Source organism: Leptonychotes weddellii, chromosome 9 (genome assembly GCF_054177405.1).
Source record: "Leptonychotes weddellii isolate Sample4059 chromosome 9, ASM5417740v2, whole genome shotgun sequence".
Classification (NCBI taxonomy): Eukaryota; Metazoa; Chordata; class Mammalia; order Carnivora; family Phocidae; genus Leptonychotes; species Leptonychotes weddellii.
The window spans coordinates 108,619,142-108,638,425 of record NC_138377.1 but is presented as its reverse complement, the minus strand read 5'-3'; the positions used below and the strand labels follow the sequence as shown (position 1 = coordinate 108,638,425).

General features: G+C 40.8%; 1 protein-coding gene across 1 annotated transcript; it reads left to right on the top strand.

Annotated features, from left to right (window-relative positions):
- Positions 1-303: 303 nt before the first annotated feature.
- LOC102731746 (U3 small nucleolar ribonucleoprotein MPP10-like) lies at positions 304-12,373 on the top strand. The gene is made up of 6 exons (XM_081831509.1): positions 304-433; positions 2,694-2,831; positions 4,951-5,061; positions 10,119-10,226; positions 11,539-11,769; positions 12,139-12,373. Exons 3-6 carry the CDS (start codon positions 4,999-5,001, stop codon positions 12,286-12,288), a joined length of 552 nt encoding a protein of 183 aa, XP_081687635.1. The 5' UTR covers positions 304-433; positions 2,694-2,831; positions 4,951-4,998; the 3' UTR covers positions 12,289-12,373.
- The last annotated feature ends 6,911 nt before the right edge of the window (positions 12,374-19,284 follow it).

The window sequence follows — 19,284 nt, the reverse complement described above, 5'->3', positions numbered from 1 at the left end:
ATTCTTTCTTGTACCTGTGAAGTCAAAATGAATTTCCATTTTATCCAGTTCTAGAGAGAATAAAAAAGATGGGGAGAGTACCCAGGTGCATGGACTAAAAGTATTAGCGCTTATTACCAGATACTCTCTAGTTTGGTGGTTCTCAAACTGGAGGGAGCATCAGAAGAGCTACTTAAACACAGATAGGGTGGCCCTTCTCCACCCTCACCCCCAACTTTCTGATTCAGTAGGTGTGGGATAGAGCCTAAGAATTCACATTTCTAACAAGTTTCCAGGTGTTGATGCTGTTGGTTCAAGAACCACCCTTTGAGAACCACTGGTCTAGTTTACACCTACCTAATGAGTACATGTTATATTTCCCTTAGCACCTGTGATCACAGAGGAAACCACCCTTCAACTGGAAGATATCATTAAGCAGAGGATAAGAGATCAGGTCAGTAAGAATGAAACTTAACAATTTAAAATTCACTGAAATTTTTAGAAATAGTATGAGACTATTTTGGGACCATCACTCTTCTTTGTTTTCATAGAAATTTTGTTTGTATCAATTCTTCATTTATTTTTTATTTTTTATTTTTTTTTAAAGATTTTATTTATTTATTCATGAGAGAGAGAGAGAGAGAAGCAGAGGGAGAAGCAGGCTCCCAAGGAGCAGGGAGCCCGATGCGGGACTCGATCCCAGGACCCTGGGATCATGACCTGAGCCGAAGGCAGATGCTTAACCACCTGAGCCACCCAGGCGCCCATCAATTCTTCATTTAAAGCCCTAAATCTACCCTGAAGTCTACTACTAAGTATACACTATCCACATTTTTTGTTGTTGCTTTTGTTGTGTGAGACACTGCCTTTCGCTAGTGCTCTGGAAAGATGGGCAGTTGTTCATGAGGAGAAGGGGGCGGCCAGAGCCGCTGCCGATCTTCCTTGCCCCTTGTTCACCTGTCTGTTGGTGCCTGGTGAAGCTGGTGGAGGGTGATAGGTGTGGTGACTGGTTCCGACCTGATGTGGTCATACTTGGGACCTTTCATCTAGGCACAGTATCTGCTGGGACAAATAAAGGGTTTATTTTTTTTCAAATGTTAAAAACCTAGCAAAAGGGCACCTGGGTGGCTCAGTGGGTTAAGCGTCTGCCTTCAGCTCAGGTCATGATCCCAGGGTCCTGGGATCAAGCCCTGCATTGGGCTCCCTGCTCAGCGAGGAGTCTGCTTCTCCCTCTGCCTGCTGCTCCCCCTGCTTGTGCTCTCTCTCTCTCTCTCTGTGTCAAATGAATAAATAAAATCTTAAAAAAAAAAAAACCTAGCAAAGTTTTTGTTTTAAGAATTGATCTTAGATCCCTAGAGCAACCACTTAAAAAGTATAGGAATATAATCAAAAACACAATTGATACATTAAAATCGAATACTGAAAAGTGTTTCAATAACCCCAAATGAGGAAGGAAAGGATGCATGTGATGATGGAGGTTGAGAAGTCCCATGGTTTGCCATCCGCAAGCAGAAAACCAGGAATGCTGCGTCCCAAGACCTGAGGACCAGGGGAGCTGGTGATAAAGTTCCAATCCGAGTCCAAAGGTCTGAAAACTAGAAGCACTGATGTCCAGGGACTGGAGAAGATGGATGTCCCAGCTCAAGTAGAGAGCAGATTCACCCTCCCTCCCACTTTTTGTTCTGTTTGGGCCCTCGGTAGATTGGATGATGTCCACCTGCATTAGTGAAGGCATCTTCTTTACTCAGTCTACTAGTTCAGATACTGATCTCTTCCAGAGACAGCCACACAGACATACTCAGATACAATGTGTTACCATCTAGGCATCACTTCACCCGGTCAAATTGACACGTGAAATTAACCATCACAGTGGGCAACTGGGAATGAAACCTGCTGGGGACCCCTGAGGATCTATGTAGAATTTGTCTCAGATTTACCCCACCGGGAATGGATCTGCTGGAATATTTATCCACTAAACTCAGTCCCTAATGGGTCAGGAGCTGCCTCTGGAGGTGTTACGTGCTAGACACCTCAGAGCTGCCTTGAGCACAGGCAGGCAAGATCCCCTGGCATTCCAGAAACCCACAGGATAAGCAGAGTCCCAGCTTGATATGGGAAGCTGTCAGCATGTACAGACATGGTTTCCCTGCAGCTACAGGTGAACTCAGAAATGGTCCAGGGATATGAAGCAGGGCATCTACACACTCTGCTACAGAGGTGTTCAATAAATATCAATCACATGGGAAAAGAAAGAATTGATCTTATTTTGTGAACTTAGAATAAAATAGGGTGTGTGACATGTACAATAAGGGATGGCTTTAAAACGTGTATGTTTGCTCCAAATAGGAAGAGTTTGAAGGGTAGATACTATATGTGGACTATCCTTAAATTTGAATGCAACAAGACAAACAAAAAGTATTGATTTTTAAACAAACCATGATGGGGAAATGGGGAATTAAAGTTGGTAACCAGGAGAAAGATGCATTTAAAACAAAAACAAAAAGGAAACTTAAGTAATGCTCTCTTTGCTTTTCATTAGTACTTATTTTTTTGTGACTTGAATAGTCATTTTGCAGGTTGAAATTAATTACTTTTTGCTATAATTTGCTTACTCTGGATTGACCATAAATATTCCAGGGGAAGAGTCTTATGTGAGCCTAGAATGAAATGATAGATTCTGTTAATTTATGTGCCTTCCAACTTGTACATTGCAGGCTTGGGATGATGTAGTACGTAAAGAAAGACCTAAAGAGGATGCATATGAATATAAAAAACGTTTAGCGTTAGACCATGAGAAGAGCAAATTGAGCCTCGCTGAAATTTATGAGCAGGAGTACATCAAACTCAACCAGGTAAGGAAGCCCAGAAGGCAAAGCCATCATTATTAAAAAAAGAGAAGTAGAGAATCAGTTCTACTGGTTCCACCCTGATGGCTGAAATTCATGAAATAAATCTTGAGCTCTTGGTTCACCTCATTTAAATGTGAGACAGTATGTTAGGGATAGAGGGGTTATAATATTGCCACTGAATTTGAGGGGGTAGGAGAGCTTATTTTGCAATTATTCATTGGTCACCTAATTGTTCCACAGCTAATTACTCTCCAGCAATTATTATAGTAGTCCTACAATTTTAAAATCAGTTTTCATTAATACTTTAGAAGTTACTGATAGAACATTATCTGTGAAATTCATTCAGATTTTTGGTCTGGTGGGTTATTTGGTTTTTGATTCTTGTTTCTTTTCACTTAGATTCTTAAAAAAATACCTGGTTAAATAGGGCAAAGTCGTATTTCCAATAATAATATATTACCAGTATAGTGATTGAATTATTTCTTCACACTTGATTTATTGAGGATGTGGTCAGTATGTGCTTGGGGATGAGATGGCGTTTTTATTTGCAAAAGCCATTTAAGATTCCTGCCAGATTTGATTAATTAATGTCACTTTAGCAGCAATAGCCATCAGTGCCCTGGATGCCACTGTTAAGTTGAAGATCTGGAAAGATTTGAATTAATTCTTCCTGGCTGCTTTGCAACCCAAAGTGGTAGTTGAAGGAACATGTCATTGAACGTTGCCTGGCTACTTTGAGAGGGTTCAGTAAATAGAGAAAGCATTTTGTAATGATGAGAGTTAAAAATTAAATATGTAACACGACAGCTATACCAGCCCTGTAAATACTAGTTTTATTTATGTCTCAGAATTCAGCAGCCAGTTCACAAGGTTTTTTTTGTTTTTTTTTTTAAAGATTTTACTTATTTGAGAGAGAATGAGATAGAGAGCGTGAGAGGGGGGAGGGTCAGAGGGAGAAGCAGACTCCCTGCTGAGCAGGGAGCCCGATGCGGGACTCGATTCTGGGACTCCCAAGATCATGACCTGAGCCGAAGTCATTCGCTTAACCAACTGAGCCACCCAGGCGCCCCCAGTTCACAAGTTTTTGAGCATGGACTTAATTTAGGCTAATTCTAGAGCCATTCCATTAAGAGTTCATCTGGGGATGATGATGAGTATTTTCCGAAGTTTTGTATCCATCCTGGAGGTAGTAAGCAAGCTGATGGTACGCAGCACGTGAATGAACTTCTAGTTGTATGTGTATGATTTCACAGCCATTACTATCTGGGATGAGGCAAACAACATGTTCAGGATAAAAAAATGAGTTAAGTTAAAATAAAGAAGCACTGGCAAGTGCTTAGATGTGGCTGAAGGCGGGCTCTGATGACAGACATTGGAAACCGACTCCAGTGCATCTCTGGCATCAGGGTTGTGGAGGCAAAGAGCCAGTCACTTCCCCATTCTGGTGTGTTTTGTTTTGTTTTTGTTATGCCTTAATAAAAAAGCAAATAAAAACAGTCTTAGCCTTTTAGAATAAGCATTATGGGCAAAGGGAAAAGGGGATTGTGAGCATTTGGGTTGTTTCTACCTTTTGGCTATTGGGAATAATGTTGCTCTGAACAGATGTTTACATGTGTTTGAGAACCTCTTTTTAAATTCTCTTGGGTATTTACCTAAGGATGGAATTGCCAGGTCATATGGCAGTTCTCTGTTTAACTTTCTGAGGAGCTGCCTCATTCATTTCCATTGTGACTGCACCATTTACATCGTCCCCAACAGTGCACAACAGTTCCCAATTCCTCAACATCCAACTCTTGTTACCCAGCTCCCCTTTCTTTTAATGGTAGCCGTCTGAGTGGGAGTGGCTTAGTTCTTGACAGAAGTAAATGCCAAGGGGATTAAATTGTAAGTTCTGAATCGTAGAGGGAGGGGCTGCTGCAGCTCCTAAAATGCACACCACATTGCTTCTTTGGCTGGTGCTGGCACTGTCATGGTATTGATAACTTTGGTTCTGCCTTGTAATGTGTCTTGAAGCCAAAGCCTTGATGATGAGAAGTGGGGACATACCCTTATTGACCCTTGTGTTTTATCTATGATGTGTATTAAGCTGCTCAGTCTGATGTTGTTGAACTTATTTCCTAAGCAAAAAACAGCAGAAGAAGAAAATCCAGAGCACAAAGAAATTCAGAAGATGATGGATTCCCTCTTCTTAAAATTGGATGCCCTCTCAAACTTTCACTTCATCCCTAAACCAGTAAGTGTGTTAACAATTTTGTGTGTAGTCAGAGCAGATATGACCTTAATTCCTCTTTGAGCTTCTGTGGGGCTAGCTCTTTGTTTGGTTTTAGGATATAAACCTGTAGGAATTTCTAGTCCTAGACAGTTCTGGCTTCCTCTGCTGATCGACCCTGATCTCCAGATGGGCCCTTGCCAGAACCTAAAGTCTTAGCCACGGGGTCTCTTCATTTCTCACTCTTTTCTTGTTGTTCAGCCTTCAGTTGTATTTTCCTCCTGTGGTTCGTCTGGAGACTTGTAATGTCTGTACCTGGTATTTTCTGAATACCTGCTATTTGCCATATTAAGTTCTTTATGTATGTTAACCCCTTTTCCCCAATTTTATTAAGATATAATTGACATGTAACACTGTGTAAGTTTAAGATGTATAACAGTGGCTTGATAATATAGGTTCCCCCACCACCAGAAAGCAAAATGTTCCTATAAAACCTTTCACAAACCTAAATGGGGTAAAGCAAAAAAGCGATTACCATTAATTAAATGGAATTTTTTTTTAGCTTTTCAGACCCCCAAAATAACCTGTTCTAGGCTTTTCTGATACTTTAGGACCAGTCTCGTAATGGATGCACAAATAAATTGAGATAAAGCACAGATGCTCACAGACACTGTTTAAAGCTATGGTGGCTTGATGCTGAGATACCAGGTGTAGTTCCTGAGGAAGGAGCTGGGCAGGGCCGCTCACTGCAGAACAGATGCTGAATGCTATTTTTGCTTTCACTTTTTTTATAAAAGTGAAAATTCTTTTCAGATATCTGTCAGTTAACAAAAACAGGTACTAACGTAGGTCTTTTTGTGAAAGCAACGTGGCCTAGTGTGAACTTTTGAAAGGCATGGCATACCTGGGTGTGTATATTGGGGAATGATTACCACGGTAAGTTTAGTTAGGGGCGCCTGGGTGGCTCAGTCATTGGGTGTCTGCCTTCGGCTCAGGTCATGATCCCAGGGTCCCAGAGTTTTATTAAAATACACTCCAAGGGAGGAGCGGGCCAGTCAAGAGAGACAAAGGCCCCAGAAACTCTGGGGTGTGGGCTTATATCATTTTTTTCTTTTGGGAGGGTCCTAGGGTGGCAACATTTGAGTGACAGGCCTGGATTATTAATAATTAGCCAGGTATTCATGTCCTTTCCAAAATGTATTCTAAGTGCCTGCAAGAGTGGGCAACCACAACATTTCTATTCTAGAGACATAGGTCAAATAAAGACTAAACCTACTGCTAGATGGGTAGAATGTGGCGGTCCCTGGGCAGGGCTCTGGCAGGACATCTAAGGTCCATCCTCCTATTGCGCGCCTAGTTTCCTGCCTAACAAGATCACACAGTATTTGTCTTTCTCTGTTTGACTTATCTCACTTAGCGTAATGCCCTCAGGGTCCATCAGTGTTATCACAAATGGCAGGATTTCCTTCTTTTTATGGCTAAATGGTATTCCACTGCGCGTGCCTGCGCGTGTATTTATATATGCACCGTAGTATCTTTGTTTTCATCTGTTGATGGACACTTCTATTGTTTCCATGACTTGGCTGTTGTAAATAATGCTGCAGTGATCTTGGGGGTGGAGATATCTCTTTGAGCCAGACAGGAGCACCAGCTTGGCTCTGCAGATGGGCAAGGCTGCAGGCTGGGATCTCGACTTGAACACTCCTGCGAGGAGCAACAGTCTGCCAAGATCCAAGCACTGGTTGCTAGAAGCCCTGCCCTTGTTCTTCATCCCAGTCTGATTCTCAGTGGTCAAGCCCCACAGATTCCCTCCACAATCCCCGTGACACAGACGTGATTGGGCCTGCCCAGAAGTGTCCTGCAATTGTGGGGAGCTGGAATGCCACCTTGGGCTCCCTTCCCACTGGAGAAACCATAGGCCAGGTCTCAATGGGGCATGGTGCTGGCCTGGGAGAGGGAGATATGGTGAGAGTGTAGCCTCTCCTACCCTTCTAATGTAGTCCTTCTCAGTCTCTGTGGTCCGGAGGGTTGCTTTAGCCTCACCCTCCAGTTCTGGGATTTTCCCAGTGCTATCTCATCTATGGATAGTTGCTAGTTAGTTGATCTTGTGAGGAGGACTAAAGTTGGGATTGATGATGGTAGTGGCCCTGCCCATTAACTCTTCATCCACAAAACACTAAGGCAGATAGTAGTCTTTCTGTTTTACAGATGAGGAAACCAAGGCTTATTAGGACATTGGGAGGGTTGGATCTAACTGGGTCCGTGTTCTCCCCGTTGCATCATGTTCCCCGCACCAGGCCCAGATCTCCAGTGATCTTGTCTGTCTGTCTGACTCCCCCACGCTTGGCTCAGTGCTTCTATACTTTTTAGAGCTTCCTTTCCTTCTCACTATCCTCTGTGAACCCATGAAACATGCTGTGCCATCCTTTTGGTACTTGCTCACCTATTGCCCCTTTGTGTCCCTTGTGTTTTCTAGAAATGAGGTATCATGAATTTCAGGGACTAGTCTAGAAGTCAGAAACCTGAATTTGATTCTGCCCCTAACTAGCTTTGTGAATTAGGCAAATTGCTTCACTTTTCATCTATACAGAAAAGGTAATCACCAAAATCCTTCTGATTCTTTGATGGTTAGGTGTTTTGTCATGTGTGAGTATCTTGTCTTTTCAGACACTCAGCATTTATCACCTGCTTTTTTTTTTTGTTTTTGGTTAATCAGGTGTAATTTATGACAGTAAGTTTTTGGTGGCAGGAGCCATCTTTAGATACCAAAACGCCTAGTGTAGGCTAGGTAATAGATGAAGAAAAGAGAGGAATTCTCAACCCCCCTTGGCCAGCAGGTCTTACTGTGAAAAGTTATTGATGTGAAGAACATGATCCCTTCCTGTGCCTTACAAGGCCCCACGTGATCTGGCTCCCTCTCACCCCTCTGGTCTCCACAGCTTTCTGCCCCCAGCCACACTGGTCTTCTTCCAGTGCCTTCAGTGGGGCAGGACGCCCCCCTTCCTCACACCTTCCTGCTGGGCTCTCCTCTGCTTGTTAGGCTGTACTTCCTTCTTTCCATGGCTGGCTCCTTCCTATCTCTGGGGTGTCAGGTTGAATGCCGTCTCCCTCCTCCCTGCATTCATTTCCCTCATAGCACTGTGATCGCCATTGGTCGATTGCCGATCGTTCTCTACTCGTTTCCAAGCCAGCACAAACGTGTTTTGTTCACCGCTGTTTCCCTGCTGTGTCCATCACACTAACACGGAGCCTGACATGGGGAAGTACTCAGACCTTCCTTGGAACCTTGGGAATTGAAGAAGGAGGGAATGTATTTGGGCCTACATGACACAGTTTGAAAGCCTTTCTTATTCCTCTTCAGAAATACAGAATTTTCGGTACAGATTCCCCTTAATATGAACTTTTTTTTCATATTCAGTTTCATATTTCATGATCTCCTTAAACCCTGTTGACCATTCATCATTTTTTGTGTTGTTGTTATTTTCTGGGCTATCTCCCATTTTCTTTATATTTCTCTTTAAATTGTAGAATGGAATACAATGTTCCTAATAAATAAGTAAACAGTGGTCCAATGGAAGAAATTATTTCTTTCAGACTCTGACATTTTTTCCTGTTAGGATCCAGGATCCTGTTGTGTGAATGACTTGTTGTTGTTCTCTCTGAAATTTCCTGGGGCACACATCTGCTAGTTGATTGTCATATGGCCAGGACTGCGGTAAGGAAAAGGGGTGTGTGAAGGGGAGTCAGTGACACTCTCTGCAGTAGAGCCCCTCTCTCCTCAGTCCTGTGTTCTTTCCAGGGCACACTTCCATCTTTTACTCCACTTAAGCGACAGAGCCCCTGTCCCTGCCCCCTGGTGCTCCTCAGAGATGTGCAAGAATTAGATGCAAAGAGCATTAGTGTAAGTGTTAGGTAAATAATCACTGGTGTCCTGTTATTACCATGATCAGTATGAAGCTTGTTTTAATTTCTGTCTTTCCTGGGCATTTCTTTCCAAACAAAAAAAGGCTCTTCAGTTAATATTGCATAACATTTCTCCTTTTTACAATTAATAGGTTTGATTTACTTCAATACCGTTTTAGTTTTCCAAAGCAGTTCTGTATCATCTCACATTTGTTTGTAAAGCTAGGTTTTCAGTAGCTGGAAGATGAGAAAATTTGTTTATCAAGTAGCCTATTTTTGACTCTTGTTCTGATAAGCATTTTTCCTTGCATCTTTTTCTATATATTTCTTATAGCTGGCCTTTTTTCTGTGACCAAAGGCAGGATAATATTCACAAAAATCTATTTATTTAACATTAGATAGGATTGTTGGAAAATGTCCACATCCGTGGCAGATGGGAATAGTTTAGTGCAGTAGGCAAAAGAACTGGTGTTTGAATATGGCAGAAATGTCCTGCAAACGTGTAGAAATAGGTCGTCTTGGTGCAGCAGTGAGACAGAGAAGACCCTCAAGTACTCAGATACCAAGATTCCTCAAGCAGGAATGCCCACCAACACTGCCATCATTCCAGTTAGCTTAAGATTTTTGCTATCAACCATCTCACATTTTAAATAATCTCCATAAACTTTTATTTTTTTTAAACCTAGGAGAGCTTTTGTAAAAGATTTATTTATATGAGAGTGAGTGAGTGAGTGGGGGGAGGGGCAGAGAGAGAGAATCTTCAAGCAGACTCCCTACAGAGCATGGAGCCCTATAGGGCACTTAATCTCATGACTCACGAGATCATGACCTGAGCCAAAACTGAGTCAGACTTTTAACCAACTGAACCACCAAGGCGCCCGCCATAAAGTATTTTATGTATTATGCTTTAAATTAATAGGGTCACACCTTAACAATAGAGAACAAACTGAGGGTTTCTGGAGGAGAGGTGGATGGGGGGTGGGCTAAATAGATGATGGCTATTAAGGAGGGTACTTGTTGTGATGAGCACTGGGTGTTGTATGTAAGTGATGAACCACTACATAAAAATAATAGTAAAGTCAATTTTAAAGGATAGTAAGAAAAATAGTTTCGCAATATAAATATTTTATATTAGGACTATTTCTGACTTCCTCTTAAACGTACTGTCACTTTTCTAGCCTGTTCCAGAGATTAAAATTGTGTCAAATCTGCCGGCCATAACCATGGAGGAGGTAGCCCCAGTGAGCGTGAGTGACGCAGCTCTCCTGGCCCCAGAGGAAGTCAAGGTAAGAAACCAGTGTTGAAACATTTAGCAATATATATATATAAATTAGTTGTTTATAGCTAGATTTCTATTCAATGTCATTATCCTGGAGTTTGTAGCTTTTATTCTAATGTATCAGCAGTTTCTAAGTATAGTCAAACTAATAGTATTTCACAGTATTGAAATATCAGTCTTCTGTAATCAGATATTATGAGGTACAGGTATGAGAATTATTATAAAAGCTTCTTGTAAATATCCGATGTCTGTATCTTGTTATAATCCAACTTGAATACTAGCAGTGATGTTGGGTTAAAATAAATGGTTTATGTTGCTCATATGCTAGCAGTCCTTTAATATCAGCATTTTCCCCCATTGTTGTACCCGTTTAATGCTTATCAACAATGGAATCAGTGTCTAGAATAGAACATTTGGGTTATTAGAAGAAGTTGGATGTAACCAAATGTAGGCAATCCCTGGCTCATGAACATTGGAGTCATGCATTACACACAGAAACAGTGGTTTCTGCCAGGTCTCATCTTCCCGGCAGGCCTGGCAGCACGGCTGTTTGTCCCTCTGCACTTGCTTTGCTGCACCCACACCCACCCCTGCAGGACCTCTGCCAGCTCTGCAGGTGACGGCCCTGGCGGGATAAGCTGGCAGCTGGGGGGGAGAGAGAGGACATTGATCCTCCTGGATAGATGTTTCCCTTCCATTTCTGGGAGCCCCTCCTGCCAGCCAGTGGCTGTCCTCTGCAGCTTAGCTCCGAGGTTGTCCCTAAAGCCCATCTGGAGTCTTTTTTTTTTTAAAAGGATTTCTTTTTTTTTTTTTTTAAAGATTTTATTTATTTATTTGACAGAGAGAGACACAGCGAGAGAGGGAACCCAAGCAGGGGGAGTGGGAGAGGGAGAAGCAGGCTTCCCACGGAGCAGGGAGCCCGATGCGGGGCTCGATCCCAGGACCCTGGGACCATGACCCGAGCCGAAGGCAGACGCGTAACAACTGAGCCACCCAGGCGCCCCCCCATCTGGAGTCTTAAGTGCTGGAGGGGGCTTGCTTCTGGGACTGTCAGCAGGATAAACCAGCTCTCCAGGCTACCTTTGCGATGTAGTTTGGGAGCTGAACTGCCACTGTAAGAGTCTGCTTTGTCAAAGAATGCATTCCAGGTCTTAAAGAGCTGAGCTCCCAAAGCTCTATGGGGTGCAGATGGGTACTGGTTACTCAACTCTTGGCGATAGGTATAGCCCATTGGCCATGCTCTGTGGAATTGCTACTCCTCCCATTTCCGAGTTGTGTTAAGTTGGATTAACTGGTATGCTGGTGGTTACCTTTAATAGGAAAAAAATAAAGCCGGAGATGTAAAAACTGCTGCTGAAAAAACAGCTACAGACAAGAAACGAGAAAGGAGGAAAAAGAAATATCAGAAGCATATGAAACTAAAAGAGAAGGAAAAGCGGAGAAAACTGCTTGAAAAGAACCACCCAGACCAAGCGGAGAAATACACGAAGGCAGTGGCTTCTGAGAAGTTAAAACAGCTGACCAAGACAGGCAGAGCTTCACTACTAAAGGTAAGGATGCAGGAAAGAAAACCGCTGCAGGGGGCCCTCGTGGGGAAGGCGGTGGCAGGCAGTGGGTGACACCGCCCGCCTGACGGTGCGAGACCACTGGCGCCTGGCGGGGGTAACAGCCCGAACTCTGGGCCCTCACGGCACCTGGGGCCTGGCAGCCCTTGTCTTCCACTCCCTCCTCCCTTAACGTTACAAGAACATCGCAGCAGCATAGAGCTCATAGAATACATCTGTGCTAACTGGTGTGATTTTTCATAATTTATTCTTAGTTTCTGGATTTTTATACTTTGTACACTGGTGAAATCATTTGGCTTTTTTTACTCATAAGCAGATTTTATAGCGTAAGTGTGTTATTATTTTTAATTGCAGGATGAAGGTAAAGACAAAGCCTTAAAGTCATCTCAAGCATTCTTTTCCAAATTACAAGATCAAGTAAAAATGCAAATCAGCGATGCAAAGAAAACAGAAAAGAAAAAGAAGAAAAGACAGGATATTTCTGTTCATAAATTAAAGCTGTAATATATTTTGAATATAATGTAAATATTAATGCGTAAGCTTATATTCTGTCATTGTTCTCTTTTATAATAAATTTTTTGAGAACTTTTCCTTGCATAGATGGCAGATATTTGAGAATTCCTCATTTTGAAAAGACAAACTCTAAACTGTCATTGGAAAGCCCTGAACTGCTTCCTGTGTGAAGCTGGACCTAGCTCCCAAGGCCCTTTCCACACTGTGTCCTCGCTGGGGCAGGTGAAGGCCAGCCAAGGCATTGGCCGGTGGGCGGGAGTTGGCCTGCAGGCTGACCACGGCCCAGGAGCCAGCCGTCCCCGTCACAGGCAGCTGTTTACAGCAGGGGTCCTCACTCTTTGGAGTCCTGATGTTCTTCTCCCACTGCCCTGTCAGCCTTTCACAAAACACTGCACATGCCTTCCGTCCTTCCCCTTGGGAGGTGATCTCCCACCCACCTGAATGAAGGCTTCGTTCAGGCTCTAGGGTACCGCCCACGGTCAGATGCATGGAGGGCAGGCAGGACCTAGACGTGATAGAAGGTGAACACAACAAGGAAGGTAGACTGGCAGTGTGGTGAGCCTTCCATGACTACCTCCGCCTCTAGAGAAAACTGTCTTTTGTCTGATAGGAACTCATAGTATGCTTTGATGGAATTGCCCTAAGACAGCTCAGAGCAGCTTCTCCCGAAGCAGCAGGGAAAGCCCTTCTGGTTTTCCATCTACAGGGGTCGGTCAGCAGGCAGGAAGAGGTTGTGGGCGTGTGCTTTCTGCATTTCTGCTTCCTAATAAACAGAAGCTGGCCACGTCAGGGTAGAACCAGGCTGGCTGGGGCTAGCTGGAGCACCAGTCAGTACTGAATTGTCATTTGTTGGAAGTTTTATTCAGGAGAGTTCTCTTCACTATTTGCCTTTGTCTTCTGAACAGTTCGAGCAACCCCGGGTCTCCGTCTAGCCTTAGTGAAAGTGTCATTTCCTTACAGTGATGGGAGTGTTAATATGGCTCTAAGAGTTCCTGCTTTCTTGTTAAATTCAGTTTGCCAGTCCCCATTCAACTGCGAGCTTAGTTCTCTTGCCCTTGAGTCTTTCTTTCATAATCAGTCATCAGGATCAGAATGTTTGATCCTGAAGTGATGATTCACTTTACCTGTCCAAGGGCAGTTTGATGTCTGCATAGTTTGAATCCCTCTTATCTTCATTTTTCCCACCATCTTTAGGTGAGGCATATCTGTTCATTCACTTTTTTAATGTAATATTTTATACATTCTAAAGATTATATTCTTTTATATACCTACTCTGTGCCAGGCAGTATTGTCGGTACCAGGGATATAACTGAACAAAACAATAATTCTTGCGCTTAAGAAGTGTTCATTCTGGTGGAATATTTATCTACTACTTCTTTATAAATTAGAAGCATCACGTAACGTTGGAGAAACCATCCTTTATCTAAAAACACACAACAGGGCCCCTGGTTGGCTTAGTTGGTGGAGCATGGGACTCTAAATCTCAGGGTTTTAAATTCGAGCCCTACATTGGGTGTAGAGATTACTTAAAAAAAAAATCTTCAAAAACACAAAGCAATACTCAGTGGTGCTCTTCATCTGCTTCGCTTGACTATGTAAGGAGGTAAAGAGGAAATCATGGTTCTGAGCGGTGTGTTCATCATTCCTTTACATTCATATATATTTGACCACATGTATCCCTAGTCAATGCATTGTTTACTAGTACTTGAATTTTAGGAAAATAGAACACTGTACACTCACCTATTGCTTGCTTTTTCACTCTTGATTTCCCTCATTCATCCAAAATGCTATTTGTTTTTGCTGCCATATAATATCGTATGCATCTATCATGATTTTATTTACCCTGTCTTGTGAAGATACTTGTTTCGTTTTATATGGAATAATGCCATTTCGAACATCCCGTTCCCAAACACTGTCGCTCTTATGCTTTAGCCTCTAATGCCCTTTAGAATAGAATTGCTGGGTAGAAAGTGCAGAAGATTAAGGCTGTCTTGTTCTTCAAAGTAGGTGTACAAACTTGCACTTAATCGTATCTTTGTCAGACTTGGCATTGGCAGGATTTAAAAAATGTGCCTTTCTGCTGGACATAAAATGATGTATCTGTGTGGTATTAATTTATATTTCTCTGCTAATGAGATGGAGCATTTTGTTGTGTGTTCTCTGTCTCATTTTTAGCTAGTTTTTTAATATTTTAAAATTCATATAAAATATATGTATACATATATAAAATAAATAAAAATATATAATTTTTACAGAAAAATTCCAGGAAATTTAGCTCCATTTGCTTTATTATCCTTGTTTTCTTCTGAACAATTTGAGAAGAAGTTAGAGACATTGTGGCCCTTTCCCCTGAATACTTCAGTATGTATTTCCTAAGAATACGAATATTCACGAACATAGAGCTGCAGTATAATGATCAAAATCAGGAAATTTAGCATCAATATGATGCCATTAATCTGTAGTCCATATTCAAATTTTGTCAATAGTCCCAATAATGTCCTTTCTAGCTCTTTTCCCCTGGTCCAGGATCAAGTAATTCTAAGATTCCTCATTGTATTTAGGTGTTATGTCTGTTTAATTTCCAATTCCTGAGCCTTTCTTTGTCTTGACTAACATTTTTGAGGCATACAGGCCAGTTATATAGACCGTCTCACAAAATTGGATTTGTCTGTTTTCTCAGGATTAGATTGAGGTTATACATTTTTGGCAGGAAAGCCAAAGCAGAGGTGTGTCTTCAGTACCTCCAATACAGAGGGTCAGGATAATCCGTTTGTTTCGGTGAAGCTGGTGCTGAAAACATTTCGAGTTTGTTACAGTGATGACCACCAGGTTTCCCCACTATAAAGTTACTGCTTTTCCTTTTTACTTAATCAGGGAGATACTTTGATTCTCTGAATATCCCATTCCTCAACAAACTCACCAGTTTTGGCATCCATTGATGATTTTCTAACTTAATTTCTTCTATATCTATTACTTGGCATTCTGTAAGGAAAGTTTTCCCTTCTCATTTATTTCAGTATTGACTGATTTTTTTTTTTTAAAGATTTTATTTATTTGACACAGAGAGACATAGCAAGAGAGGGAACACAAGCAGGGGGAGGGGGAGAGGGAGAAGCAGGCTTCCCGCTGAGCAGGGAGCCCGATGCGGGGCTCGATCCTAGGATCCTGGGATCATGACCTGAGCCAAAGGCAGACGCTTAACGACTTAGCCACCCAGGCGCCCCTTTGACTGATTTTTATATTATTCAATGTTTTTTAATCCTTTTATTATGAATTTTGATTTTCCAGTTGTTCCAGGCCAGTACAGTGGAAGGCCCTTCAAACTAATTTCTGAGTTCTGATACGTTCCCATTATTCTCTGAGCACTTCCTTATTTTCCAGGGCTAATAAATGTTCCAGGCTTATCCTGTCTTTTCCCTGGAATTGGCCATTTTCCCACAGAACCCTGGTTCCTCTTGGAGAATGGTATTTTCAAACAGATGTGCTCATTGCTGCTGTTGCCCCAGCACCACTCACCAGGGCTAGAAAATTGTGGTTGTGTGGTGTGTGTGTGTTACATGTATTCCATATATGAGTTCATACCAAAACCTCTGATTCTAATCTAATACCCCTGCAGATTAAATTCTAGTATTCACTCTTTCCTTATTTATAATGCCTTTTCCAACAGAAATCTTGCTCCCATTATCGTTAGTATATTTATTCATTTACTCAAGCCTAGAATATACAAGAAGTTTTTAGAACTAGTAAACTTACACCACTAGGAGAAGGAAAAAATACGTGTTCTACACTTGTTGAATATAGTGTTCTATATATCAGTTAGTCCAAAGCTTTGATATTTTTCAGTTATGTATCCTTAGTGATTTTTTTTTGTTTAGTTCTGTCAATTACAGAAGCATATAAAATCTCTATATTCTTTTTTCTTTTTTCTTTTTTTTATTAAAATCTCTAATTATGATTGTGGATTTTTCTCTTCCTATTATTATGTCAGTTTCTGCTTAATGCATTTTGAAGACCAATTATCAGGTATATACCCATTTATGGTTTTTTATGTTTTTCTCACAAATTGACCCTTTTGACTATAAAGTGATGTCTTTTTCTCTGGTAGTACTCCCTGTCTTGAAGTCTATTTTCAATATAATACTATAATACTATGGCTCTTTTGATACTTGTTTGAATAATATATTATTTTCCATTCTCTGACTTCCCAATTGCCTGTGTCTTTTACATATGTCACATAGTTAGGAATTGCTCAGCGGGAAGCCTGCTTCTCCCTCTCCCCCTCCCCCTGCTTGTGTTCCCTCTCTTGCTATGTCTCTCTGTGTCAAATAAATAAAATCTTTAAAAAAAAAAAATCAGTCAATACTGACACATTCTATCTTTTATTTATTTTTAAAGATTTTATTCATTTATTTGAGAGAGAGAGAGAGAGAGCACGAGCAGGGGGAGGGGGAGGGACAGAGGGACAAGCAGACTCCCCGCTGAACAGAGAGCCTGAGATCACTACCTGAGCTGAAGTCTGATGCCTAACCAACGACACCCAGGTTCCTCTGGTTCTATCTTTTAATTGGAGCTTTTAGTCCATGCACATTTAATGTAATTATTGGTTTGGTTGTACTTGGTTTTACCATTTTGCTATTTATTTTCTCTTTGTTCTAATTATTTTCTCATCCTCTTTTTCTGTTTTTAAAATAAAAAAATCTGTTAATATTCTACTTGAATATCTCAATGTATTAGCTCTACATTGCATTGATTTTCAGTTGTTTAGGAATTACAATATGCATCCTTAACTTAAAACAGTCTACTTAGAGTTAATATTTTACCACTTCATATAAGATGTAAGACCTTTGTAGTGATATATTTACATTTACAATCTCATCCTTTTTGCTATTGTTGTCATCTATAATTCATCTAGGTATGTTAAAATCCTGTGATGCATTGTTACTATTTTTGCTGCTGGCCCTCCAGTTTCTGCCTACTTTTGGTCATTATCCAATGTTTTCAAGTAGACTTTTTTTTTTACACTTTATAATTGTTTATAATTTAAAATTGTAATGAAACATTTGTTTCTGTAATTTTTATATTGTTTATAATTTTTACATTGTTTATACTTGTTATATGCAAGATTTTTAGCCCAATAAAATATAAGCTACAAAGCCATTACTAGAAAGTTTTTAATTTAACTATAGTCGTGTTTATCAATCTCTTATTTTATGGTAGCACTTTTTCTCTTATTTAAGGAATCCTATAATACCTTCAAGATAATAAAATTATCTCTTATGCAGGCATATCTCATGTTATTGTATTTTACTTTATTGTGCTTTGCAGATACTGTGTTTTTTTTTTAATGTCATTTTATTATGTTATGTTAATCACCATACATTACATCATTAGTTTTTGATGTAGTGTTCCAGGATTCATTGTTTGGATACTGCGTTTTTACAAATTGAAGGTTTGTGGCAACGCTGTGTTGAGCAAGTCTATAGGGACGATTTTTCCAACAGCATTTGCTCATTTCATGTCTCTGGGTCACATTTTGGTAATTTTTGCAATATTTCAAACTTTTTCATTATTGTATTTGTTATGGTGATCTGTGATCAGTGATTTGCTGAAAGCTCAGATGATGGTTAGCATTTTTTAGCCATAAAGTATTTTTAAATTAAGGCACATACATAGTTTTTTTTTTTTAGACATAATGCTGTTGCACACTTAATGGACTGCAGTGTAGTATAAACATAATTTTTATATGCACTGAGAAACCAAAAAATTCATTTGATTTGCTTTATTGTGATACTTTATTGTGGTCTGGAACCAAACCCATATCTCTGAGGAATGCCTGAATTCTAAAAGTTTTGAAGTTTACTTTTCACAATTGTTACTTTAATCTCGTTAGCCTTTTAATCTTTGTATTTATTTGGTGTGAGGTAGGGATCCAATTTCATTTTTCCACATAGGTAACCTATTCTCAAAAGCCATTTATTGAACAGTCAGATTTCCCTCAGTTCCCTACAACATTTACTGTGTTGGGGACTGGATTTATTGCATTCCCATAAATAGTTTGGGATTTTCTTGTGCTATGCTATTTATTTCATTACTTGGCCAACCCCTTCACTTGTGAACTGTATCCCATCCCCTCACCTACCTAAGAATATTACTCCAGCAAGTCTCCTTTCTCTCTCCTGCTTCAGATTTTATTCTGCCTGAATGTTCCTATCAGCATATAAACATACTGGTTTTTTTCCCATCTTAAATAAACAAAACTCTTAGCCCCACCTCCCCTTTTAGCTCTGCTATACCTCTCTGCTTTCCTTCATTACAAAACCTCTTGAAGTCTACACCTCCTGTTGTTGGAGAGGAAAAACTTTTCCTCTGCCCTCTTAGATTTCGTGCCTGGGGGCCTGTGAATTAAACTGACAAAAGAAGATGAACAGGAAAAATTATTCATATACTTATGGGAGCTTACAAAAGAAGTGGCTTGATAAATGGTTAAAGTTAGGGAAAGGAAGGGGCTAGAAGAGGTCTTTGGGGAAGAGCACATGAGTTTCTAGAAGAACAAATGGGAGATCAGAAAGTTTGTGATAATGGTTGTTCATGCAGGTGGGGGTGGTTTTTCCATTTTTGTGGCCATAAGATTTCCCTGGAAAGAGAATTTATGGTAGATATTCTCTAGGTCTCCTTCCTGGTAATAAAAGCCACCCCCATCCACCCCCCTCCCCAAAGAGGGAATTTACGGCAGCCTTATTTCCTAGAAGTTTCTTTTAGTCAGACAAGGGAAGCTCCAAGAAGGCTTCTTTCTGTATCTGTTGAATCCCAAATGCCTTCAGCTTAGAATAATCTTCATACCAACTCGGGTTTTGAATGGGTCCCTGTATTGTCTCCAGTTCCTGTCTCCCCATCTTTCTTGAATCCTATTCAATCATCCCACTGTTCCACAATAGCTTTTGTCAAAGGCACCAAATACCCTCCACATTGTTAGATCTAATGGTTGCC